The sequence below is a fragment of the Vidua chalybeata genome, chromosome 13 (genome assembly GCF_026979565.1).
Source record: "Vidua chalybeata isolate OUT-0048 chromosome 13, bVidCha1 merged haplotype, whole genome shotgun sequence".
Taxonomy (NCBI): Eukaryota; Metazoa; Chordata; class Aves; order Passeriformes; family Viduidae; genus Vidua; species Vidua chalybeata.
Window position 1 is genome coordinate 10,015,863 of NC_071542.1, and position 26,289 is coordinate 10,042,151.

Genomic DNA, 26,289 nt, shown 5'->3' on the forward strand with positions numbered 1-26,289 from the left:
TGCCCTCACACACATTTTGACGCCATTTGCGCTGCCCGCGCCGCCAACGGGTGCCGCGGCCGCCGCCGCCGCCTCCTCATCCTGCGGCGGCTGTTGCGGCGTCTGTTGTTGCGGTGCCGGCTGCTGCTGTTGCTGCGGCGGTGGCTGTGGCGCCTGGCCGGCCGTCTCCTCGGCTCGGCGCGGCGCGGCCGCCTCCGCCTTGTCGCTCTCCGCCATCTCGCGCCGGGCCGCGGCCCAGCGACCGCCGGTTTGAAACGGGCCCCGACCGCCTCGGCCTCGCCGCGCCGCGCCGCACCAAGTCTCGCGAGAGCGCCGCGCGCGGCCGGGGGAGGGCACGCGCGCCGAGGCTTTGTGCGTTGCCATGGCGACGCGCGGTCGGGCTGCGCCTCACGCCAGCCTCCCTCACTGAGTCACTGAATCACTCCGCCGCAGAAACAATTCGGTGGGGAAAGACCTCTGAGATCTTCAAGTCCACCCTTTAATATAGCACTGCTAAGTACACCACTAAGCCAAGTACCCAAGTGGCACATCTTAACGTCTTTTAAATCCCTCCTGCAATGGTGACTCCACCACTTCCCCGTGCAGCCTGTGCCAGTGATGGACAACCCGTTCCGTGAAGAAATTTTTCCTAATATCCAACCTAAACTTCCTCTGGTGCAAGTTCAGGCCATTTCCTATCACCCTATCACTTGTTTCATGGAAGAAGAGACCAACTCCCACCTGGCTACATCCTCCATTCAGGCAGTCGAAAGCAATAATGTCCCTCCTGAGCCTCCTTTTCTGAGCCTCCTTTTCTCCAGGCTGAACACTCCTTCAAATGCTCCTTACAAGATTTATGCTCCAGACCCTTGATCAGCTGCCCTTCTCTGGACACGCTTCTGCACCTCAATGTCCTTCTCGCTGTGAAGGGCCCAAATCTGAACACAGGATTCATTGTGCAACCTCACCAGTGTGAGTAGAGGGGGAAGATCACTATTCTAGTCCTGCTGGCCACACCATTTCTGATTTAAAATATCTTGCGTGGTCTTTTTCCAAACACTTCAGTACCCCTCTACATTAATAAGATCCCCACATTCATCATGAACTGAAGGCTCCCAAATTCTGAAGGATTTGGACACAAATCAACCCTAAATCTGTGTTGAGACAGCTCAGCCCAAATATAGACTCACAGAATACGCTGAGTGGGAAGGGACTTACCAGGATCATCCAGTCCAACTCCTGGCCCTGCACAAAACACCCCAAGAGTCACACCGTGTGCCCAAGAACATTGTCCAAACACTTCTGGAACTTTTTCAGGCTTGGTGCTGTGACCACTTCCCCAGGGAGGGTGTTTCAGTGCTTAATCACCCTCTGGGTGAAAAACCTTCTCCTGATCCAACCTAAAGCTCTCCTGACTCAGCTTTGTGTTGTTTCCTCCAGTCCTGTCACTGGTCACCAGAGAGAAGAGATCAGTAGCTGTGCTTCTGCCTCCCCTTGTGACAATGTTGAATATCCCAATGAGGTGTCCCCTCTGTCTCCTCCAGGCTGGCCAAGTGACCTCAGTCACTTCTCCAGACACTCCACCATCTTTGTTGCCTCCTTTGGACACTCTCTAATAAGCAATATTATTAAAAGAAGAAAAAAGCATTTATCATTTGGACAAAGTTTAATAATTTTACTAACAACAAGTACAAAAGCCTTTCTAAAGAGGTAACTAAATATTATATAAATATCTATTATATAAGGAAAGCCATTCAGTCCTCTGCAATGAATTCACATCGGTGGCTTATGGTTGCTAACCCACAGACCTGTACTAATGTGGCTTTTGGAAGTAATCTCCTTATGAGCTGCTGGGACGCTCTTTTTATCTGTCCTCATGACTGTCATAGCAGGTGTTGGTAACGTGAGATTTTGGAGGAAGCACTCAAAGCTACTGCAAAATACCCCAGTAACCTCCATTCCAGATGAAGGTAGAAAAGCATGTCCAGAGGTCTGATAAGGGATGTAATTCTGTTCACACATTAACCATAATTAGATAAATATCTTGGTGTTTGCGATAATAATCACTGCTAGAATAGTTAATGTTTACTTGATATTGCTGTCATTACATTTTACAGCTCTCACTTCTTCAGGATGAAGGGGAGTAATTCCCATGTTCAGGTTACCAGACCCTCTGTTTGATTGTGCTTTGCACAGAGCATCTCAAGTGTTGGAATCCTGTACTCCCTAAAGCAGTATTATGGCACCAAGCAGCTGACACTGAATTCCTGTGCTGATGGGCCTGTGGATAAAACAGGAGTTGCTGACTTTCTTACACACAGTTTGCCTACTTGTTCTGAGTAATCTACTGGCTGTGTCAATTGCTGCCTCCCCATGTTTGTGTGCCTTTAGGGCCCGTGGGTCTGGCTGAGGTGAAGTCAGTTTTCCCCAGAGCAGCCCTCAGTGCTGTGCTCTGTACTGGTAGCTGGAAAGGAGTTGGTAACACGTTGGTGTTTGCTGGGACAGCATCACAGCTGTATCTCCAACATTCCCCTCTCACCAGTAGGCTGAAGGTGGGCAAGATCTTGGGACAGGACATAGCCAGGGCAGCTGACCCCAACTACCCAAAGGGATATTCCACATCATATGACATCTGCACAGCAATAAAAGCCAAGAAAAAGGAGAGGAAAAGGTGAGGAGAGAGGGCATTTGTTATTACATTTGTCTTGCAGAGCAACTGCTATGTGCACTGCTTCCCAGGAAGTGCCTGGACATTGCCTACTGATGGGAAACAGAGAGTAAATCTGTTTTCCTTGGCTTCCATACACAGTCTTTGCTTTATTCAACTGACTTTATGTTGATCCATGAATTTTTTCCATCTTGTTTTCTCCCACCCCATTCTGCTGAAGAGTGCTAGAGCAACTTGGTGGGTACCTGATGGCCAGCCAAGATCCACCCACCACAGTCCAGTGTACACAGTTTTATACCACTAAACTCCGCTGTCACAGGATGGGTTTTGCAATAAATACTCAGAACTGCACAATCCATACACATCCAAAGATGAAAAGGTGTTTCGTATTAAAGCTGCACTGGGGCATAATCTGGCTAAAAGCCCGGAGGAGTTACGGTAGCTTTGCCCTGTCTCCCTCACACCACAACTCCAATTTAGAGCATTCTGTTCAGCTCAGTTGCCCGTGTCAGGATTTTTATGGGAGTCTTGCCTCCTATTCTCTAAGTCTCATATACAACCACTCAGTATTTCTGTCTTCAAAGAACAATAATAAAAATGGGAGAGTAATGCCACAAAGAGCTGTTAGGGACCTGACAGGGGTGAATTGGAATTAAAAAGTAGAATATCTTTGGTGTACAAAACTGTGTTGAAAAATGTTTAAGTTTTTCCCTAGGAAGACTCTTGAGTATAAAATGATTGATTTTTTTTTTTCTTAAATCTACTTACTACAGTTAAGTGAAAAAAAGGAAACCATTGTCTTTCCATGCCATTTCCTGTGCTGGGAAAGTCTCCTTTGTTACACACTACTGGGCCCTCCTGAGAATATTTGAAAATTATATTTTGATATACGGGCTTCCAACATCTCTTCTGCCTCTGTTCATATTCTTACAGAAGACAGAAAAGATTTCTGAGGAATGTTCCTTTTAAAAGGGGGATCCTTCATTTAGTACAATACTGTTACAAGTGTTCTTGATCTGCTGTCCTAACAAATTCCTCTTATTATTCTCTAACATAAATAGTGTTTCACAGTTATAGGTAGAGTGTATGGCATAATGACTGTACAGTCTAGGCAAGCACAGAGTTGACAGCACTAATTTACACGCAGAGTTGAGGATAATGGAATATTATTAATGTTCTTGCATATATGTGTAAACATAAGCAACTGTAAAGGAACTACTATTGAAAGTGTCTTGTACAAGTATTTTACTGAGGTAAAATAATTATGTCTATTTGAAGTATCAGCATTCTTTTCAAAACAGTAACTCTCCAGTAAATTCAAGTCTCAAGTCCTCAGTGACAAACAAGGTATAGCTCCCAATATGCTAATGAACAGATATGCATCATCATCCTTTTAGAAGGGACCACTTTAATTCATCTTTTGTTTGTCTCAATATTTTTTTTAATTTTGTGTCTGGTGAAGTCATGATCAAAAGCAGTTCATCAATACTTTTATCAGGTGGAACTTGTGAAAAAAATTCTGTGTTCCTGAAAGTCAGTTTGTACGGAACTTCATAAAATGGAAACTTTGATCCTCATTGCTTTTAAATCCATTTGACCTTTCTTTTGTAAATGACTGGTTTCAGTTCTCACCTGTATGATGCCTGCATGGTGGATGTGTCACATATAATTCTTCTTCTTTTGTTTGCCATGGTACCTAAATGTGCTTAGCATTTTTAGACCCTGTCCCTTCTCCAGGAAGGCCTAAGTACAGCTGGAGAAGGGTTCCTTTAGCAATATATTTGCTTTGTAAATATTTTGTACTTTCATACCTTATTTAAAGATTCCTTTTTGCACAGACACAAGTATTTTCAGACCAGTCTGCACTGTCAAAGCCTGGACCCAACCTGCACTGCTTTACTTTGTGCTAAAAACAATTAAATTAACTCTATTCTGCAACTCTTTTGCATGCTTAGAGTGGACCTATAGTAAAGCAAATACTATCTTCCCCAAAGGGTCTCTTTGCATTTAAGCATTATCTTACTGGGCTGAGAAACAACATGGTATCAGTCAAATAGGAGACCTGCTCTACTCGATCTGCAGGGACCTACTTCTTTGTCCCCCATGGCAGGCTTACATCTCCCTGAGTCTCATAAAATTTGTTTTCATTGTTGTGCAACCCTTGACCAGAGCTTGAGTCTCAGTCTTAATCACCTATACCCCTAAAAGGCTGCGTAAGACCAGACTTTTGGTAGCACTTTTACTGGTCCTAGATGGGAACAATTCACATTATCCCTCTTCCCCCAGACATTACTCTAGCTGCTGAATTACAAAGGAAAAAACTGAGCAACCTGCTTTTTTGTTGGTCCTTCTTCCATTGTCAGGCTGAGTGCCCCTACCGTACCCACCACCTCTGCCTTTCAAGTGAGGCAGCAAACACCTCCCTCCTGCAGGTCTAAGGGGAGCTCATCCTTCCCTTTGCCCTCTCACTAGCTGGCCGAGGGCTCGCCCCAATGCTGGGGTGGAAGAGCTGGAGATGCACCGGGCTCCATTTGCCTCCTCATGGACGAACTCTCCCGTCCCACCCACACAAGGTGGCACTGTTGGTTTTCACTGTATTCATGCACTCTTCCACCTTCCCCAACACTGACACTGATTGAACTTAAATGGGGTGATTTTCAACCTTCTTCAGTCTCTGAATCCCTACACTTTTCCTAATTGAAGAGTGGGACTAGTCAGACATTTAACACGGGGAGACTGCTTTGTAGGTCTTGTTTTTCTACCTCATTCCCAAAGTTACCAAAGCAGTGCCCTACAGACCCACAGGGCTGTAGACTCTATGATGCTGGTAAAGTCAGTGTCTACTAAAAGCACAGCCTTTGAACAAGCACAAATAGAACTGCAGATATTTTAAGACTATGTAAAAAAAAACATGGTAGAATAGAAATATTTATTCTTTTAAAAATGCTAAATACCTTGAATCAAATTACATAAAATAATTCCAAGTTGCAACTGTGATCAATACATAAATTTATATATAATCCACCCCCTTTTGCGATGCGCCTCTGTTACTGCTTTTATCTTCCCTATATACTATTGCTTTCTGATTATGCATATTCTCAAAAAACTTGCTTAAATTTGCTTAGGAGGGGAGTTTCAACTTGATCTGTTTCTTCTGTGCACAATATTCTTCACTGACTCTCACACTTCAGCCCATTTAAAATTTCTAGCAATTGAAGGGAGAGTTTGCTTGCAAAGGAACATGCAAAGAGCTGTTTAAAGCTAAGCTGAAAAGCAAGTTACAAGGGAGCTAATTATCCCTCAAAACAGTTACATTTTCTTGACACCTATACCACTCAAGTGATCTTTAAACATTAAAAGTATTGACCAGCTAATAGTTCTAAGACTTCCACATTGCCTTTCACTCACTGGCACCCACTTGGCTTTAAGTGTCTTGTCCAACCTTAAATTAGGCCAGTTGAATTTGCCAACTCAACATAACAAATTACTAGATGATTCTAAAATCTCTATTTGTGATCAAGGGCTCTCCTTTGAGGAAACACAGCACTCCCTAAATAAGGATCAAATCAACAGCAAATATGATTGAAGTCAGATGAAAGTGATAGTAACTGTTAATTGAACACAAAAGATGGATCCTGATAAAGAAATTGAAAGCAAAGAGTAGCGAATGCTCCCTTGGTCCATATATCCAGAATGAGTCACATACACTGCTTCTTATTTGCCTTACCAAAAAATCACTTTTCCCATGCAAAAGAAAAACTTGTGAATTTCAAGAGAAAAAAAAACAAAATGCAGAAAAATATTGTTATTCCGTCACTTTTCCATTTTAAAATATACCATCTTGACCAGAAAAACATTGCTACTTGTCTGCTGACAAGTGGTAGATGAAGAAGGAGACTCATTCCCTATTACAGGCTGTCAGTTTCTTTTCCAGTTTCAATTCCAGAAAAATGGATCTTCAATACATAAAGTCAGAAGTCTTCGGAATAGAATATGAGTGTCAGATTCTTAGAAATAAACACACAATTTCAGCAACTTCTACCATGCCAGAGTACAAGACGAACAATTATTTCAGTGTTAAAAAAAAATTCTTTCAGTTCAATCCTCTAAGAATAAAAAGACAAAAAGATAACGTATCTATAAGGAGTAATATCCCACAAGTAAACCTTTTCCAGGAAAATGGTAGTGAAAGGCCCCGCATCCATGCCTAGAATCTGGCAGAAGAGGAAAGATGCATCCCCTCAGAATGTGTTTCTATTGTCAGGGCTGTCCCTCGCTCCCAGCCACAGCAGTCAGAGTGGTCCTGGCTACTTCCCAAGTCATATTTCCAATAAGGTTCTCCAAGTATCGCAATGCTCAGCAATTATTAGAAATCCCTGGATTTCTGTCACTCTCCCTTAACAATTATGCTAGGTTGATGAGGCACTCTGAAATTCTGAGAACTCCCAAAATTTCAAACTACAGCTTTCTGTCTAGTGAGAGACCTTCATGGGGCCCCCAAGTAAATCAGGAACAGGGCTAAAAAAGAAAACTAGGGCTCCTTAGGAACAGTAGGGGTTCTATATACATATTCTGAAAACACAGTCTTATACTATTTAAAACTATCTATTTATAAAGTCTTCATGGATCTTTAAATATGAGAGGCACTTCAAAAATTAGCTTGATTTACAGACATTGTTTGTCACATGACTAATCAGGCAGCATTAGGAAATCAAACCAATAACCATTAGCAAGTACATAGTTAACCATCAGTTTAACCATTAGTTTTAACAGCGGGAGAAAGCTGTATTTTGACTCAGTGCTTGGAAGTTCACTGCAGTCACAGCAGAGGAATCAGGCATTAAAATGGCAGGCAAGACAAAACCCTTTTTTTCCCCAGATCATTTCAGGAAGGGTTAACCTATCATAGTGTTATTGCATGTAGCAAGAAACATGAGAACAAAATCTGTTAGTAGGTCTACAGCAGTCTCATAAGTCTCGTGATGCATGACAGTGTGATACAGTCCTGTTCCACTGACCCACGTCCATCCCTGCAGATGATTTACAAATATGGAATCACTATCATTTGAAACAGATCTGTGATTTATTAATGCAATATATACAGATCCAGCTTTGGGAAAATGAATCTTCTTTCCTAATCCAACTTAAACACCTGCTGTTGTGGCAAATAGAAACCTCACTAATATACAACCAGCATCAGCTAAACGCAGCTAATGAAAGGATATAAAGCGAGGTCTATGCTTTAATCGTTATTACTATTAGAGCTGCTGGGAGGACCCGAGGCCACTCTGCGGGCACAGCCTAAGAGGCTTTCGTCTCAGCACGCCCCACTGAGACGAGCGTGTGAAACCCTGCCCGCTGTTTCACGGCGAGCAGCGGCCCCGCCGCACCCAGCGCGGCTCCACAGGTCCTGCTCGGCGCCGGCGGCGGGGTCGCGCCTCTCGGCGGTACCGAGGCCCGGGAGGGATGCAGCCCCTCCTGCGGGTACCGCAGCCCCGTCCTCCATCACTGCAGAGACCACCCGGCCTTCGAGGCCCCGGTACCCGGCCTGGGCAGCGGTAGCGGACCGGAGGAGGGAGGGCTGCTCCCGCCCCGCTCCGCAGCGGCCCCGGCCCGGCCCTTACCGATGCACCGCACGTAGTGTTTTGCAGGAAGTTTCCACGCTCCTGGGTTTAATCCGCGAAAAGCGGGGCTGGAGAAGAGCGCGGCTGAATAGTGATGGAAAGGGGCGGGCGAAGAGGTGGAGGAGGAGGCGGTAGCAGCAGCGGCCGTGTTTAATTTTTTAATTAGGGCGGTTTGAGCATCTCCCGGCGGGGTTGCATCGCCGGGCGGCGAGGGGAGCCCGGGCGAGCTGCCCCCGCCGCCCGGGACCACCCCGTGCCCCGAGCCGTCAGGACTCCAACCTGGCCTTTCGACAGCTGGCGCGGCGGGCCGGAGGCACGGAGAGCTCCGCGCTCCGCCACCATGGGCAGCGCGGACGCGGAGGACAAGGGTTCGTAGCGCGGGCGGCGCGGCGGGGCCGGCGGGCGGGGCGCGGGGCTGACCTTGCGGCGCCGCCCGGCCCGGCCCGGCCGCACTCCGGCGAGGGCAGGGAGGGACGGAGGCACCCGGGGCGGCGGAGGGAGCAGGGCAGGGTAAGCGCCTAAATCTGCCTTCCCCGGGATAGCGGGGCCGGTGAAAGCGAAGGCTGGGCGCGCCATCCTACAGCAACAATTGCTTTGCAGGTGCTCGGTCTCTCTCAGCCTCCATACCCTGGGAAGCAGGCAACACTTTTCCACATTGCCAAGTTAAGGATGATGCTAGTAAACGTTTTATTTTCCTGCATCCCTATATCATCCAAATCTAGACCACGTATATGAATTCACAACACAGAAGCTCTTGTACTCCAGGCTCATATATTTGCTACAGATAAAATCTTATTTTGCAATTCATTCCCTGTTGGAGGGCTGGAAGTGTCACAGCTCGGCTGCTGCTTCTTTGCAGGGGAATGCTGTTTATGTGGAAAAGTGTTGCTTGCATCCTGAGTTACCATGCTGCAAAAACATTGTGTGGGGCTCTCTTTGCAGAGCTGTAAGCCATGCCTTCATTTGCTGAGCATCCATGTCCTGGCCATCCTACCTTCATCTCCCTAAATGTCTTAGAACCCATACCCTAAAGATACAGTGTTCTCCCCAGCAATTTAGAGAATACAGGCACGCAGTGAACACATGAGTATGACAAGTCGGCTGTGTGGTCACAGTGCTCCTTTTGCAGCATTTCTGGCCCTGTGTTACTAACTCAGGTAGCTCAGACTCTTCAGAGAATTCCATATTCATGCTGATTTCTATTTCTAGTCTATTTTATAGGACTTCTCCATTGTTAATCTTTTCATCTTGCCACCTTCTATTACCAATTTCTATAACAGCATTTCTGGAATACAGTTTTGTTTCCCTGAACAGATTGTTAAGGGCAAATGAGGTGCTTCCAATGCTCCCAGAGGATGCCTGTTTATATGTCCCTTTCCAAGTCAGGTTCGCTGTTACTCAAGCACAAGCTCTGGACTGAAGCTATTCAAAGTACTTTCAGAATAACCACATCCATGAACCAGCAGCTGGGCTGTAGACATCCAAGAAGAGAACAGATGGCCACTAACATGGTCAATTTTGTTACAAACTCTCATTTAGGAAGTGAGTTTTTATGCATCTGAGGCTTAGTCATGCCAAGAGGATGAATGCTCCCAGCTTGAGATCCTGTAAAGATACTAGTTTCCTGAGTACTGAGCCACTAGAAAAAAAATCCTGTAGGGGGTTCTGTGAGAGAAGGACTGAAAGCCAGAACCCCAGGAAGATCCTGCTTACTTTCTTGACCTTCTTAAATCTCTGTAAACCTGAGAATAAAGGCTAGGTCCAAAAAAAAAAAAAAAAAAAAAGACACCCTGTCACCCCAAACCACCAAATAGCTGAGGCTGGGATCTTCAATCCACACCAAACACTGGCAGAGTTGCGCTGGTGATTCTGCTAGAGAATAAGAATCTTGACATCTTCCTTCCAGCTGCCTCACTATACCTAGTGCCCATGGTGTTCCCCTTCATCCTCCCATAGGTGCAGCCAGCATCCCCAGCTCATACCTCCATTTTTCTTAGCTCAGAATTAAGCTGTTTTCCTCATTCCTATTTTCTTGAGGACTCTGATTGTTTCTTCTGGCCTCAGAAGGACTTCCAGTGGCCTTCTTTTATTTCATAACAAGATGTTAAGGAGCCTTTCTTTTTGCCAGTGTTTATATGGGTAATGAGTCAAAGGAGGAGAAGAATCCTCACCTGTAAAAAAAAGATCGAGCTCTGTCTGGGGCTAGCCCCCACAAAATGGCTCTGCAGATTATAAATTATACAATGCCTGTCCCATGATGCTGTCCTAAAGGCTATCTTTGAGGATTTTGGGATCCAGGCCAGGTTAGTTAGCATTCAGAGTCTTCTGACTCAGGACGTTGATAGATACACTGCAGCAAATGAAAAGGTGTCTGACTAAAAGGGAGAGGACATCCAACCTGTGAGCAGCACTAAAATGTGAAACCAATAAAAGGTACTCAAAATACCATGGGTTTGGGGATACATAATTAGAACAAAATTTCCTGTGAACTTTAAGGCTTCAATTACAGCTTCTAAAATTCAGGACAAGGAACAGAAGAACACAAAGCTGCACATTAGAATTTCCCAGAACCAATCCCACCCCAGGCAAAATACAGTTTTCTCCTGCAGTTTTTTCAGGCAAACTTTTGTTAAGTAAGTCTAAGATATCAATTTCTCCACGTTTCAGCATCAATCAAGCTTTGCACAGAGATTTGTCCCATAATGTCTCCTGACAAGCACATAATGTACAAACAAATCTCATCTAATTCCAGTGTGTAAGCTGCAAAATTACCAAGACTGGAAGTCATATTCTTGGAAAATTACTCTGTGGTGAAGAAATGTTATGTCAAACACAAACCTATTTGTCTGGACTCAGCTCAAATTCAGGGTTCTCTATGGCCAGCCTACCCCTAACATTCTTATCAATGTCTTTCAAGAGAGCAACTTTTGGGATTTTTGGGTCTGGTTTTTCCAGGTAGTGACTATGTGTCATTTTCCTGTATAAGCCTTGCTTTTAATTTTTATAACCCAGTATCCTAGGACTTTTTGAAAGTACTTTTTTTTTCCTTGACTGGCTTTTGCTCAAATCAACTGACTTTTAACAGAAATTTGTGATATTGAACTTTCTGTAATTTTTTTTTTCCTACAGAAGGTAAAACTTAATAGAAAAATTGGAAGTATGCCCAATGAAAATCCATATAGCAGGTGGGCTTTACTTATGATGTCTTTTCAGAAAATAAATATGGCTTGTTGTTGACATTATTTCTAATTCCTATAGGCTGTATCTGGATCTTTCTTCCAGCTTAGAAGGAATTAAAACAGCATGACCCAAAGAGCAGAATATATTTCAAAACAAGGAAAGATCTCATACACAGGTCTATAGAATAAACAGAAGATTGGTTGCTATGCTCTGGTTAAGGTGTAAAGACTAACAGGAAACATTATATAATATCTACTGTACTGAGCTTTATTGCAAAAAAAAGGACATGCTTGTGTTTTGCCCTTTTGCTCCTTGCTCTAAAATTTTTGTTCTTTAGGATAATAGTCAAAAACACCACAAATTTTGAAGCGAGAAAGGAGATACCAAACAAGATAAAAGTTCTGTCCATTTCTGTCAGCTTGGGAATACCAAAAGTTATTTCTACTTTTTCTGCTGTTTTTACTTGTAGGCCGACTCAGAGTGTGGCTCCTCTCAGCCATGGCTGCAGTAGAGATACTGGAACTCCCTTTAACCTGGCTGAGCAGTGCAGGTACCTGAAGCAGTGTAGCCATGGCAGCACAGAGCTCTGAGCGGCCTAATTACTCTGCCAAGAAATAAATGGATACTGGCAATTCCCTGGGGAAAAAGAGGTTGAATTGTTAACAAAAAGAGTTTCCCCTGAGGCACATTCATTAAATAGGTGTTAGCAAGAGCCAGAAAACCTCAAGTTCTAACCTTAGAATAAAAATGTCCTTGTCCTTTGGCACTTTTGATGTCCCAGCCTTCCAATTCTCCCACTGTCTATAGATACAAAAGAAAGATGTGATTCCAATATTTGATGGAAAACCTAACATAAAGCAAATGATCCCCACCCCCAACTAAAATCTATAGGTAAGATCTCCTTAAAAAGACAAATACAAGAAGTTTCTCCTTTCTGGAAGCATGCAGAGCTCTCCTGGTGGCAGCAGTGAGGTGGAGCTGCTTGAGCATCCTGCTTCCCTAGGCCACACGTCAGGGTCAGTCCCCGAGCAACGTGAGGAGCACGGGCAGATCTCCTGTTTACTGTGCCTGTGAAAATGGCAGGGTTTGTATGGGGAAGACCAAAGAGAAGAAAGAAATGAGAGCAAGATTTATGGGAAAGGAATTTAATTCTGTTATCTCTTCGTCCACCAATCTTTGCTCATACACAAGGGTGGACGAGTACAGAGCAAGGTGAAGGGTTTTTAGCAATCTGCTCACTTTCTTACAAGCTCAAAATGCACCCAACATTTTTTTCTGAAAATGGAGCCCAAGACTTCAGTAAAATTGCACACAGAGTCTTTTATTTTACAGGTTGGATCTATTTATGTAGACTCTGAGCTAAATCAAATTAGTAAAATCCACATTATTTAGCTGAAATTGCCTTTGAGGTCAATGCAAGTTTAACTAGTTTAAGCACAGAGATGTAAAGCCATTTCAGGAAACATACCAGGTTTCTGCATGTTAAGAACATAGAGAGTATTGCCAAATCACAGTCTGTAGACTTGTGCCCAGTTTGACAAAATGCTGTTTGTAACAACTGAAATTTCTGTTTTGAAAAGACAGAAAGCCAGAAAATTGTGAGTCTGCTGTCTCAAAACAGAGGCCAGTAAGTGAATGGCGCATAGAGGCTAATAGTTGCAATTTTATCACATTAATTTAAATGTGAAAAAACAACAGGACACTTCTAAAATCCAAGCTGGTTTTCATTTTCAAATGTTCATATGTTGCAGCTCAGATATATGCACCCCATTTAGAGCTAACCACACTGATTTGACATTTCTATGCAGGCAAAGAAGCAACAGAGGTGAAAATCCCTCAGAGCCACCAGGATGTGATGCCCAATGATGAGCAGTAATTACTGCAGCAACACTTCAGCCAGTATGAGTGTCAACGAAATGTCTGCCTTCCCTCTGACTTTAGAGCAAAAAACTGGCTTTGCCTTTGTGGGGATTTTGTGTGTTTTCTTGGGACTTCTAATTATCAGATGCTTCAAAATCTTGCTAGACCCCTACAGCAGTATGCCTTCTTCCACGTGGGAAGATGAAGTTGAGGGGTTGGATAAAGGAACATTTGAATATGCTCTTGCATGAAAACTCACAGAATATCCTGCCTTAAATTTGATGTTGATTTCATTTTGGAAACCAACTGTTGTTACATTTGTTATACATACCTGCATTTTGGAGATATGTTGGTGGCATCCATTTTGTTAAATACATATTTATTGCAAACTCAAAAGGTACTTCGTGTTGCTTTTATTTGATGAACAGCAGAATGGTAGATAAGAAATGGCTAACAGCAAACAAATACACAAAAAATCACTAGAAAGTTACCATGGCCAGTATTTTAAGGATCAGATGATATCTGGCTCTTCAGAGGAGGATCTCGTGTCTACTGTGTCTCATGACAGGCTGAAGAAAAAGACAGGCTCATGATGGTGAATGTTTAAGTGGTAGCCCCCTGCCCTCCTCATCCAACACAATTTTCTGAAACTCAGTGTCTGTACTTGTACACTGAGGATAAAAAAGTGGAGGACAACAAATGGTTGTGGCTTAGAGGAGGTGCCTGCAGGAGGTGTGTGTCCATGTTTTTATTCCACTTGGTTACAGGAGATGATTCACTTTGAAGTGGAACTTAAACCGTCTGGTTAACAGCTCCCATCAGTAATTACACCAGCCTGGCAAGGCCACAGCAGACACAATCATGCTGCTTACCCATTTTTACCCAGCCCTCAAGGAGGGATGGGGTCCAGAGCTCTGTACACTCCAGCACGCTCCACAGCTGGTTCTTCTGCTTGTGCTCCTGCAGTTGTGCACAGTGTATGATCTGGACTGTCACTGATGAACTGGTCATGGGAGATCCTATCAAAGCAGAAGTGGAAGAGCAAAAGCAGAGATTCAAGTCTGGATATTCAAGGTCACCCTCATACACACAGCTGTTTAGCAAGTGTGACAGTACTTGACAGAAATTCAATTCCATTTTTAAGAAGGCTGGCATTAGAATTTTAGGCACTGTCACTTTTGCTAAACAGATCTGTTTGCAGTGAGGAGCTAAGACAAGGAGATCAGTTACAGCAGTTGTTTTCTTTTTCCTGTATTCTGAAAAATACATGTTATTCCTTTTGCCCTATATACTAGGCAGAGGCAGACAGTGGAACAGCAGACCACAAGTAAAATACTCAATTGTACAGAGAAGAACATTAATCTCCTGTCTGAAAAATACAAGAGATGAACAGCCAATATTAATCTACACTGGTCCATTTAAATTATAAAACATAAAAAATGTTGTGAATGTAAGGGCTTTCAACTGCTTCAGATTATACATAAGAAAAAAATTCCAGACCCTCAGTGATTCAGTATATTGCATTTATCCTAGTTAATTTAGCCATAAAATACAAGATAGATATCAGTACAATGATTCATGTGATCTGTTATTGCTGGATGGGATCATCCACTGCAGAGACCCGACACTGCCATTTTTTTTAATGTACATCTAATCAGCACAGCTGAGCTCTGCGCTGTCAAGTTAGAGTGCTGAAGGTACTTATGTTATCTGGGTTAAATATAGTTATCTCTAAACTACACTGCAAACATATCCAAAGAATCCCAATATTGTCTTATTATTTTTGGTTTTGACCTAATCTATTGCTGGAAGCAAATGATCTAATTCTCTTCTAATTACAAAGCTTCATCATTTCCGGCCTGCTCTTTTCTTCATCACAAAAAGACTAGGAAGTCAGCCTTCCCAGAAACAATACAGAGAACATAAGTTTTCAAAGGCTTCTTAAATATACAGAGTAAAACTTTAAATAGGGTCAGGAGTAAATGGTTTAAAACTGCATGTAGGACAAGAGGACCCCCCAAAGAATGATCCCACTGACTTCACTGAATCTTCCGCATAAAATGCACTGAGCAGATCCTGTCCTGAACTCTTGTTATCTGCATGACTATATAGGCAGAACTGAAAGATAGAGAGAGTATGATCTGTGCAGAATCAGGCATAGCAGGGAGGGAAATGGAGATAACAAAAGTATTTTCAGGCCCCCTTAGAAATTTCGCAATGCCATAAACCCAGTAATTGTAATGGATAGGTACATTTGCTGGTTAAAAGTTAACGAGCTAGAATGCCTTTCTAAATCACCATCTAGAAATGTTTTGAAAGAGAGGGATTGGATGGTCTACTCAGTATATTAAACAGGAGAAAAATCTGGCCAATAAGGCAAAGTCTGTAATGCCTCAAAGAGAGGGTCACACTAAATGCGTGAATAAAAGAGGCAGATTGTCCTTCCCTAAAAACACAGGATTGAATGGTAAGTTAAATTACCCTGAATAAGGTAGACTTGATTATATATGCATAATGCTGGAAAACTAAATACAAAGTTAATGGCAAATAACAGAGATCTCTGGAAATAAATACACTATGAAAACCTAAGTATTATTTTCAAGAACAGCAGAAAGGTAAGAGATTTTACTTTTCCTAGCAAAACACTAATATGGAAATAAGACAGTGAAACGACAGAATCATTTTACTTGGCAGCAAACATTTCATTGTCATTAAAGAATCAGGATTTCATTCAGTCATGGAGGTGGAAACAAACATAGTTTCACTGACCTCAATGACAGAAGATTTGTCTTTGCTCCTTCATGCCTGAAGATGAAACAACTTTAAAAGGCTGAAGGAAGCAGAATACTATGATCATAAATGTGTAATAATAATAATAACAATAATAATAACAATACAAAGCCAGTAGAAGTAAAATAAACTAAATAAATGTAATATGTTGCTGTGAGGCTTATATAACATTAAGCAAGAAAACTAACATAAATATGCAGAGTGATAAAGAGGTGTCTTAGCAGAGAGGTGACAGCAGAATATTACCTATAGCTGATGGAAGAAATAAGAAAATATGCTTCAGCTTCATACTGAAGATTGAAGGTATCTGATTACCAGCTCTTCAAGTTATAATTTGGATATGTGATTTTAGAGAAAATTTACATTGCTGAGCTATAAATATTGATGCCATATTTTATCTTTCAGTGCCAAAGGGACGAAGAATTGAGAAATTTAAATTGAAAAAATCTTAGGGGTTCATTTAGTCCAACCTCTTGCAAAAATATGGAACTTTAAAAAAATGTCTGTAATGGGCTTATTTTTCCAAATTTTCAGGTCATATATTTGTTTATAAGATACGTTTTGTTTCTAAAGCTTTCTGCTTTTACAAATGCTTGCAGAGTTTCAATGTCTAAGCATGCTCTGGTTTAGTGCCTTTGAACAAGTTGGGCTCCTACTGAATTATACAAGTCTATAAACCACACTCCCTAATCTCCTTAGAAATATGTTTCAAGAGAAAAGATTGCCATCATTTCAATAGCTCATTTCAGGGCTTTCTAAGCCATACTTTAAATTGCTGCAGAGGTACTTAGCCTACTAAAGGCCTTAAATAAACATACCCCTCTTCTCTTGGCATTTTTGTTTGCTTGTGTGTTTTCTTTGAGGAGATCAGTGTGGAAAAGAGGAGGTGAGAAGCAGATTATACAGCTGAGTGTTCACCTCTCTATGGGCTGCCACTCAGGGGGACCTAGACAGGCCAGAGGAACGGGCCAGCAGGAATCTCATTACATTCAACAAGGACAAATACAAATCCTGTACCTCAAACAGATTTAACATCTGCACTGTACAGGGAGCAACTCTCCTGGAAGGGATTGGAGGAGCAGGCTACAGAGGAGTGAGCTCCATGCTATCCATGTGTTAATTGCACGATCATGTTCCAAGCTTGTGTACATGGATGCTCACCACGTCGCCCTGATCTTCTGGGGGTTTTCATAAAACAGATTGAAACTAGAGGAGTTCTTGGCCCATTTAACAGCTCAGGCCTTAACTTCCTCTGGAGCTTGTACCAAAATACTGCTGCTTTGGTTAGAGGGTCAAGTGCCTCAATCACAGATGGAACATCTCCACAAGCTCTTGTCTTTTCTTCAACTATGTTTTTACTCAACAAGTCATAGGATGACAGTCTCATGGATACTTGGCGAGGCAGGGGAGAGGGGAGAGCTTGTGGTGGAAAACTTATCTAACCATGCAAGATAATAGAAGTAGTTTAATTATATCTTTTATAGCAGTAAACCAGCAGCCAACATCAGGAAGACTGCTTAGAGATTCAAGAGAAAATTATCAGCCCTTCGTTACTTGAGAAGCAAAGATCTGATATGCAACAGCACTAAACCCTTTGCTGTATCTGCAAGTGTGTGGCTGCAGCCACAGAAGAGTACACGGATCAGTGACCTAAGTCTGTAGCATCCCTGAAGATGTCAATGAACAATGCACCAAATGTATTCTTGGATCCAAATGCAAATCGGTTTCAAGTTAACATAATTAATGAAGACCATGACAACAATGAAACAACCCAAGAGGATGTGGGCTCTGACCCACCACATTATGAAGAAACATCTTTCACTGATGAAACACATAACAGACTACGAATCAGTTATAGACCGGGAAAAAGAGAATTATATGACAATTTCCGGCAAAATGGGGAGAAAACAGAAGCTAGCTTACATCCCTATGATACTCACAGTAAAATGTATTATCTACAAACTTTTGGCCACAACACAATGGACCCAGTTCCCAAAATTGATTATTATAGAAACACTGGCAGCGTCAGTGGGAATAAGCTCAGCAGACCAAGCTTATTAGAAATTCATGAACAACTGGCAAAGGTAAGTGAAAAAGAAAGATATAATTTTTCTCTATTCCATTTCCAGACTGTTAATTCTGTTTATTAATAAGAGAAAGTCCTTAAGTTCACGGACCTTGCCCAAGAGAAGAAGTACAAGTAACTACTTACCATATTTCCTTTGGTAGCTGCAGTTTGTTCTCTGCTCTGTACCCTGCTCAAAGAAAATATTTTTATTAAAAGGTAATTTCAATGTACTTGATAAGCAGAAAAGCATAGCTTAATCTTGTCTAAAAGTATGGATCTACCAAATCTCTTCTGTTTCACATAAGAGTTGGGATGGCAGATGGTGAATGTCAATTCATACTTTAACCAAGCTACACAGTTCACACTTATTCTGAACTTGAATTTTACATCAATGCATACTAATTTTGACAGATTCCTCCATTCTACTCATTAACCAATATAAGTATTATAAAAAAAATTATGTGAAACAAATGCAATTTCAGTTAATCAGATATCCAGAGCACTACCTGTTTATTGCTGTAACAAACCCAAACAGCAAGAAAGAATCAAGAAAGAGGGTGTTGAGGGATAGCAGACAGCACTTCGCAGGTGCTGATTCAGTGAACAAATTTGAGGTTAATATGCACTTATCAGGGCAGGGCTGGAAAGAGAAATATCATTGCTATAGTTAAATTGAGACTAAAAGTGTCAATATCCAGCAAAACATGTTATTTTGTTGAGTTAGTCAATTGTGAAATGAGAAAACTTGAGAGAAAACAAGCTCTCACCTCCATTCTGCTCAGTTCTTCCTACTTCTGAGGCCTGAATAATTTGGACAAGCTTCTGATTTTTGAATGCTTGTCCAGATCTTGTTCAGACTTCTGTTCTCTGGCAATTCCTCTTTCCTATGGAGGGTTAATATAAAGTAATGAAATCAAGAAAAAATATAGCCATTAGTAAATTAGGACCTGATTCTTTAGGATCCTATTAGGGCAGCTTCCTAGTTTTGGCCTTTTATTAAGCTTTATTTAAATTAAGCTTTCCATACGCCTGTGTAAAATGGCTTAAAAGGACAAACATTTCCAAAGATGAAAACAAAGCAGATACGAAAAGGGAAACATACTAATTTTGTATCCCTACTCATTTGTAGATGTACAAACTGCCACTCAAAGGACTAAACACATTTCCATGCTCAGAAAAAATATCATCTTATAGAAATAATTTACTTCAGTAGTGGCCAGAAAGGAGTAAAACTGTATCTTGGCTTTGAACATAATGCTGAATGAACATGTACTGAACATCAGCACATTAAAGGATTTTCAGTTTTGATGGTAACCAGAAAATTCTGGGTTTTTTACTGTTGTATCTCTCAATGGTTTGTATATTTTAAACAAAATAAAATTTTTTAGGTTGCTTTTTTAAGGCTTTCACTTAAAGCTGATTAAAAAGGCAGATTATATCACAGAGTAAAATGAAGAGAAAATTGTTTCACATGTTGGGACCGTTAGAAAAAAGAGAAAAAAGCATAATCTAACCTAGAGATTTCCAGACTTTTTCCTGTATCCATCTTATAGAAAGATAATCTTATGCCTTTCAAAATAGGAAGGTGAATGTCATAGGTAATGGGATTTTTGTTACACTGGCAACCTGCTGTGCCCTTTTGTGGGTTGTGGCCCTGGTCTGGGAGCACAACCACAGCTCTGGAACAAATGATGCCCCATTAGCATGGCTGGAGCCCATTCCTGCCTGTCCCATGATCTCACTTGCTGACCTTGGACAAATCACTTCTGTCTGCAGAGCTTTTGCTGAAGAATAAATAAACACGAGGTCACCAAATAGGAGCTTAGTAGGAAAGGGAATGGAGATGTCTGAGAAGGCAGAGCTCTCTCAGGAGGCACAGGCTGTGCGTGCGCTGGATGGGGCCCCAGCCCCTGGCAAAGAGGGGGGGAGAAGCCACACTGAGCGTGGACAGGAGTCACAGTAACAGCCCAAGGTGCACTTGTGAAGCAGATGCTTTATTCTTTTTTTACTTAACCACTAAAATCTGGGTTTACCACACCATACCCCAAGGCAATCCCACCCCCCCTTGCCCCGGCTTTGAAACTCAAGTTTCTGTTCTGTCAGAGCCCATTGCAAGATTCTGATAAGAAGTGGCATTATGTTTGACTTCAGATTGCTAAACATCACATAAGCACATTCCCATTGTGCTTTGATGCTGGGCTTAACATCAGAAGATTAATATTAATATTTAATAAATTTTTTAATATGTAATTTTTCAAATGTCAGAATGTAAGACAGGCTGAAAGGAACTTCAAATATCTAGTTTCCACACTGCTGGAGTCAAACGTGTGTCATCTTTTAGCAAGACGTGTCAGTTTTTGCACACATTAAGCCAATTAAATCCCTAAAAAATAGTCTAAGTGCTATTTCACAGCTGATGGCTGGTGATAATTACTTGGGCTTAATATTTACCCTACATAAGAAATAATCTAACCTTTCTTCCTCTTGGCTATTCTCCACACTTGTTATGAAGATCTGATGAGCTCATCATCTTTAGCCCCAGGAGAGATGAAGACTAAGCCATCCAACAAGAAAATGAAAATGTTTGGGTTAGGTTTTTGGGGGGGTTTTAAAGCAGCTAAGTTTTTATTTTAGTAGCTTTTCAAAATGTTCTGTCACTTTTATTCCACATCCTTAATGCATGAGTAGCACAGGTATAGCTGCTTGGTAAATAACCAATCATTCACTAAAGCACACCAATTTAAAATGCATTTATGGAAGGTTTAAGGCCATAATTTATGATAATGGCATAGAGAGGACAAATTAATTCAAACTACAGAGGAAACAACTTGTTTCAAGTACAAAGACCAAGCCCTTTTAATTTTTTGTCTTTGAAATTCTAACTACTGTAGCAAAAGCCTGTCATATTATTCTGCTAATCTTCCTTCATTGACTTCAATCATTTACTGTATTTTGAGCAAACACAGACATTATTATTTCAGGGCCAGAATTATCAAAATTATCTAAGTATCTCAAAGGAGCTCAAAGTCACAGGCTTTCAACAGATCTTGTATTCCCACTTTTATTAGGGCCAGCAGGGAAATAGGCACCAAGTTTAGCCCATGTTAAAACATATTATCCAGTCATTTATTTTTCAATTGTGAGCACAGTCCGGGATTTACCGTGTCAAAGGCATTCTAAAACCTTACATCATTTTGGCTAGAGCCCCCATCCTTGAGGGACAACTCCAAACAGTTGTATAAGAGGCATATACACCTGGTCTTTATGTCTGTTTTGGGTTTGTGTGTTGGCTGTTTTTAAATTTATGGACAAAATATAGAAACAACCTTAAAGTTAACCAAGACTTAAAATCTCATGTTTCACAGAATCACAGATGTCTTTCCTCTTTGACCTGCGAAATTAATCTGGAAATATCTTCATCACCTTCTAAAGCCTAAAAGCATCTTGATTCCTCTCCAGGAGTGGTACCCACTCCTGACTCTCTGCCAGACTATGGCAACGTGCAGGGTCCTTCCTGAAGGCCTTTGAGAAGGACCCAGAAAAAACAGGCAATTGCTAACCTAATGCCAATTCCTCACAGAAACAGTGAGAGCTCCAAATGAAGAAAAATTACAATTAAAAGACAATTACAATGAGTACAAATCTCAGCACCATGAGTAATTCCTATTCAAGCCACAAGAAACACATCATGGGGCTAAATTGCCTCAAAGATTCTGGGACAAGAGAGCTGAAGAGATAAAATACACATTTATGTCTGTAACTGATGTGAACAATCTAAAATTCTGGGCTACTTATTCTGGCTGCACCATAAATATGGCAATTCCTAATCCTATCTACTATGGTAACACCAGTTGTGCCTAAGCCACAGAAAAGATTATTAAATTTCTACATTTCACTGGTGTTTCTCTAATTGTTTTCAGGACTATGTTACCCATCTGCTGCTGCAGTTATGTTTGTACTTCATTCAATAGGAAACACTAGATTTCATCACAGAATTTAACCATGCTGCACTCAGTTAGGTCTCTTTTCATTGTTTGTAATTATCCCCATTTCTACACTTAATGTTATTCATAAATTGTTGCAAGAGCATGCAGAGGCCAACCACAAGACCCTCATTATATCAGACGCTCTACTAACATGTCAAAACAACATATATGTGGAATAGCTGACAATAAAAACAGGGTAGTGTCAGATCAGGTAATTTATTTACTCTGCTTAAGTGATTCTTTCATCTCCTCCCCTTGTTAGCAAGCCCACCTGCTGATGTCTGATGTGAGCAGAATATTGCTCTCTACTCCAGTGACTGTAAAACATGATCTTTGCAATTCTTTTCTATTATGTCTCCCTTATGCAGCCAGGTGTCCTCTGCCTGGCCCACAAAATGTATTTGTTTTCTGTGTGATCCTCCAGAACATTGCTGTGAGCACCGGCTCAGTCGAGAGGGTGGCAAATGGAGAAAGCACGGCTGGAGATGAGACAGCGGGCAGCAAGGACGAAGAGAACAAAACAGGATTTGTCAAGTTCGGATGGGTGAAGGGTGTGCTGGTGAGAAACCTACCTGCATTTCTAAAAAAATAATTAAAAGAAAATAAAATCAGTTCTGTTACATTTAAGTCTTTGAAGAATTAAGAGAGGGACCAGAATTCAGGGATGTTTGGGGTGAAATGCATTTTATCACCCTTCTGGTTTTAAATATTACTTTCCACCTTGAACTAATGCAGTAATTTTTCTTTAAAACCTAGGTAAGATGCATGCTTAATATTTGGGGAGTGATGCTCTTTATTCGACTTTCCTGGATTGTAGGTCAAGCAGGAATCGGTATGTATCTTATTCAATATCATTTTCAACAGTGAAAGGGATAAAGAGGATAAACTATACATGATCATGATTAATATATAATCTTAGATGTGCATTTGCATGTTGAACTAAATAATGTTTTCAAACGCTTGCCAGGGTAAAAGACATTAATCCTCCAAACTATTGGAATTTTCCAGACTCACAGCCAAATTACTGCTTAGAGGCATAGATCTGTTAACTATGCATATGATCATCACATTTGAATATTTCTGAGCTTTAGTGAAATTTGTATTTAGATCCTGTAACAGATGTAAACTTTATGACTCGGGCCAATATCTAGTATGTGCATACAGAGTTAACCTTTAAGAGTTCACACTTTGCTTATCTGTGAAACCAAAACCTTGTATCTACATATTATAAACAACACTTCTTCACACTTCTCTGCTAAGATGAAAACAGAACTGGAAGGAGGTCTCATCTCATCAGGATTTCGTTATTTTTAACAGCGCTTGATACTAGGGTGCTACGAAATACTAAGTTTTAAAAACTCTGCTACAGCTTTCATATAAGTGAAATAAGTACATTTCATTGTGTGCTGTATCTTTGCTTCGTCATTGTGCAATTTAATTAATCCAAATTCCAGATCCCAGATCCCTGGGAGACTGGGCTCCGAGGCCTCCATCCAGTATACTGCAGAGTGTTCAGTGAAACCCGTGAGAGAGGGAAATGCTGCAAGAGCAGCTCAGGTGCAGTGTCCCACAGCCAGGTGCTACAACTCCCTTTTCAGAGCTACTGCTCTGGGGAAGCACAGAAACCTGAGCTGCCATGGCAGTGTCCCTCTGTGATTCCTGATCATACAATTAGACCAATGGGACCCTGATCTTTGACTGGCACCCAGATGTTATAAAAAACAGCAAAGGCAGGATGGCAAGTAGTCCAGTTTGGATGTTCACAGAATGGAAATATTCAGTTATATTAAGGGGTGTCAGCTCTGATGGACTTGAATAAAAGTCAGTGCTCAAAATCAGATTGAATATAGCTATCATTTATGTCCTTGTCAATTGAAGTGAAATGAAACCTCTCCAAAATTTTGCATGGTTGAAGTCTCATTTCCAATAAAAAGTAGTAACCTCATAGAAGTTCACTTAAGCAAAACTGAGCTTTTAATAAAAAATAACAAATGGAACACTTATTAAGAAAATATCACAAACTTACAGAGACACAAATAGGAAAAGAAAAAACAGCCCAACAATAAAAGATCTAGAACTAAGCGGAAGAACTTAACTACTTCTGCAGTGCTCCATGCATGGCTCCAGCACTGTGCCTGACAAAAGGGTGCTTTCTGATTTTATGATGCATACCAAATGAGCACATACAGCCCAGGGCACTCATAACTATATGCCTTGCCATGAAAATTCTGCATCTTAATATTGCCAAGACTTTGCTCTAGGGTTTCATGCAAAATTAGTTTTTAAGGGCAGTTTAGTAACTTATTGAGATCATCAAGAAGTATTACTTTGTTTTGAGGTGTGAGAATAGCCATAGGCAAGAGTAATTCATTTTGGAACAACTTACTTAGGAGCCATATGCCTGGTTTTCAATCTAAACTTTAATCAGATTTTAACATTAATTTGCACAAACATCAGTTACAACTTTTCTGCTTTCAGTTTTAATTTTACCATTTTAACTCATTGATAAGAAGGCTCTTCTTTCTTACAGTTTATTGCTCTGCTCTCGCTTTTTAAAATTGCATGTGCTATGCAAGGGGGTTACTTTTACTTTTGAAAATGAGACGTCAAATTCCATTTGAATAATTTCTCAATGCATTTTTGGAATGCCTTATAAGCAATAAGCTTTAAGTCCCCAGCCAAGCTGCTTAAGGAGAACAGTGATGGAAGCTCATCATCACCAAGGCTCAGGGATTTCACCGGGTACTGCTCCTAACATGGAAATTAAATGAGACAGTTAAACCACCATCTGGGCACCATTTACATCCCCATCATTAGAGGGCCAAAGAGAGATAACCCAATTATTTCCATACTCTGATAGGCTGTCTTGGGCAAAAGCTCCTACAGGGGAAAAAATAGGATTCTGCAAGGTTCTCTGGCTATCATCAGCTAGGAAAAAAAAAGGGACAGTATGGTTCTGACAAGATTCCAGGTCCAAAACTAGTCTGCTATTTCCACCTAATATCTTGGGACTCTCTGAAATCTGTATTTGTGCCTGTACATGGAATGGTTAAACAAAGGCAGGGAAAACCAACTTTATGCTACCTGCAAATCTGGCCCCAAATATTAAAATTATGTTGCGTCACATTATATTACAATGATGTTTTGGTTGAGACACTTCATTTTATGCACTTTTCTTCTTAAATGCTAAAATATTGTTTTTTAAATTATCATTAAAGCCTTCCCATGAAGATGTTACATCAGATTAGCAAAATATCTGACCGTATCTATCACATACATGTTAACAATATGAATTGTGAAATGCAATAGAACATCCCTGAAAAGTATCCTTAGGATGCTTACATACACTTAGCAAATAGTTTTAAAACTGCTTTGAGAATTATGTGTCTAACTTACTCGATTTAAGAGTTAACAGCTCTTGAAGTCTGTCCACTTCTCAGACAAAAAATTTGCATGGTTGAACAATATCCTTCAAAGCCCATCCTGCTCAATGGTAGCTGATCAAAAGGAACGACCATTTGGAATTTTTTTATACAGACCTGCACATAAAACACTTGCATGACTAGTTTTAGTAAGAGTTCAGAAATCAGTAAGATAAACATGATTTATTAGAGGCTCAAATCACTTTAAATATCCCACACTATGTTATATATCATTTATGGCTCACACATTACATTGCTTTATCTTAAAGGATTGTGATAACATGGCTATAATTTAAGCAGCAAAGAACATTAATTCAGGGACTAGATGTCTATAACCAGCCAGTATGAACTGAACTCAGGAATCTGATCTGTAAGTCAGATGGTAGAAATACAGCAGATAAATCAATAAGTTTGTAGCACTTCTAGCTCAATGTCAATTGTAGGAGCTAAGTTTCAATTTGGATGAGCCCTGGCCAATAAATACAGCTACAAGCAATGTATATTCTCCAGTTCCACACTGAATGTCTATGTACCCTATGGAAACAAGACATTTATTGCATAAGCCTTAGCAAGTTCAGACAAAACTAAGAACTGCTTCCATGCCTGGCACCAAACTGTAATTCTTTTTTTTTTCCCCTGGTCTTCTCCCTCCCTTCTCATCGATAGAAATCAGAATAAAAGCAATAAAGTTGAGAGAAAAACATTATATATT

General features: G+C 41.0%; 3 protein-coding genes and 1 long non-coding RNA gene across 8 annotated transcripts in view; 2 read left to right on the top strand and 2 right to left on the bottom strand.

The window, feature by feature from the left end:
* Positions 1-4,189, bottom strand: part of MYEF2 (myelin expression factor 2) — a 21,307-nt gene extending 17,118 nt beyond the window's left edge. For both annotated transcript variants that reach the window (XM_053954487.1, XM_053954486.1), the window contains exon 1: positions 14-4,189. In XM_053954487.1, coding sequence (XP_053810462.1) covers positions 14-363 — 350 coding nt within the window. In that variant the 5' untranslated portion in view covers positions 364-4,189. The remainder of the gene's footprint in view (positions 1-13) is intronic.
* A 4,217-nt stretch (positions 4,190-8,406) lies between these two features.
* CTXN2 (cortexin 2) lies at positions 8,407-13,685 on the top strand. 2 transcript variants are annotated; one of them, XM_053954484.1, is made up of 3 exons: positions 8,407-8,639; positions 11,401-11,456; positions 13,260-13,685. In XM_053954484.1, exon 3 carries the CDS (start codon positions 13,314-13,316, stop codon positions 13,560-13,562), a length of 249 nt encoding a protein of 82 aa, XP_053810459.1. In that variant the 5' UTR covers positions 8,407-8,639; positions 11,401-11,456; positions 13,260-13,313; the 3' UTR covers positions 13,563-13,685. The 2 variants fall into 2 exon arrangements, with proteins under 2 accessions (XP_053810459.1, XP_053810458.1); XM_053954483.1 differs by lacking the exon at positions 11,401-11,456 and having other exon boundaries at positions 8,410-8,639.
* Positions 12,001-25,701, bottom strand: LOC128794522 (uncharacterized). 2 transcript variants are annotated; one of them, XR_008433163.1, is made up of 8 exons: positions 25,552-25,701; positions 22,427-22,634; positions 20,643-20,723; positions 18,937-19,053; positions 18,314-18,356; positions 14,184-14,330; positions 12,187-12,252; positions 12,001-12,087 (listed from the first exon to the last, which is right to left on the bottom strand). It is a non-coding gene; the product is annotated as an uncharacterized LOC128794522 (long non-coding RNA). The 2 variants fall into 2 exon arrangements; XR_008433164.1 differs by lacking the exons at positions 12,001-12,087; positions 12,187-12,252 and adding an exon at positions 13,803-13,880.
* The window catches only part of SLC12A1 (solute carrier family 12 member 1), a 45,098-nt gene continuing 36,583 nt past the window's right edge, over positions 17,775-26,289 (top strand). For both annotated transcript variants that reach the window (XM_053954477.1, XM_053954478.1), the window contains exons 1-3: positions 17,775-18,185; positions 22,580-22,714; positions 22,912-22,987. In XM_053954477.1, coding sequence (XP_053810452.1) covers positions 17,775-18,185; positions 22,580-22,714; positions 22,912-22,987 — 622 coding nt within the window. The remainder of the gene's footprint in view (positions 18,186-22,579; positions 22,715-22,911; positions 22,988-26,289) is intronic.

Bases quoted from the DNA above. Each gene is read 5' to 3' on its own strand.
- CTXN2 (XM_053954484.1), top strand. From the start codon at position 13,314: ATGATGAGCAGTAATTACTGCAGCAACACTTCAGCCAGTATGAGTGTC.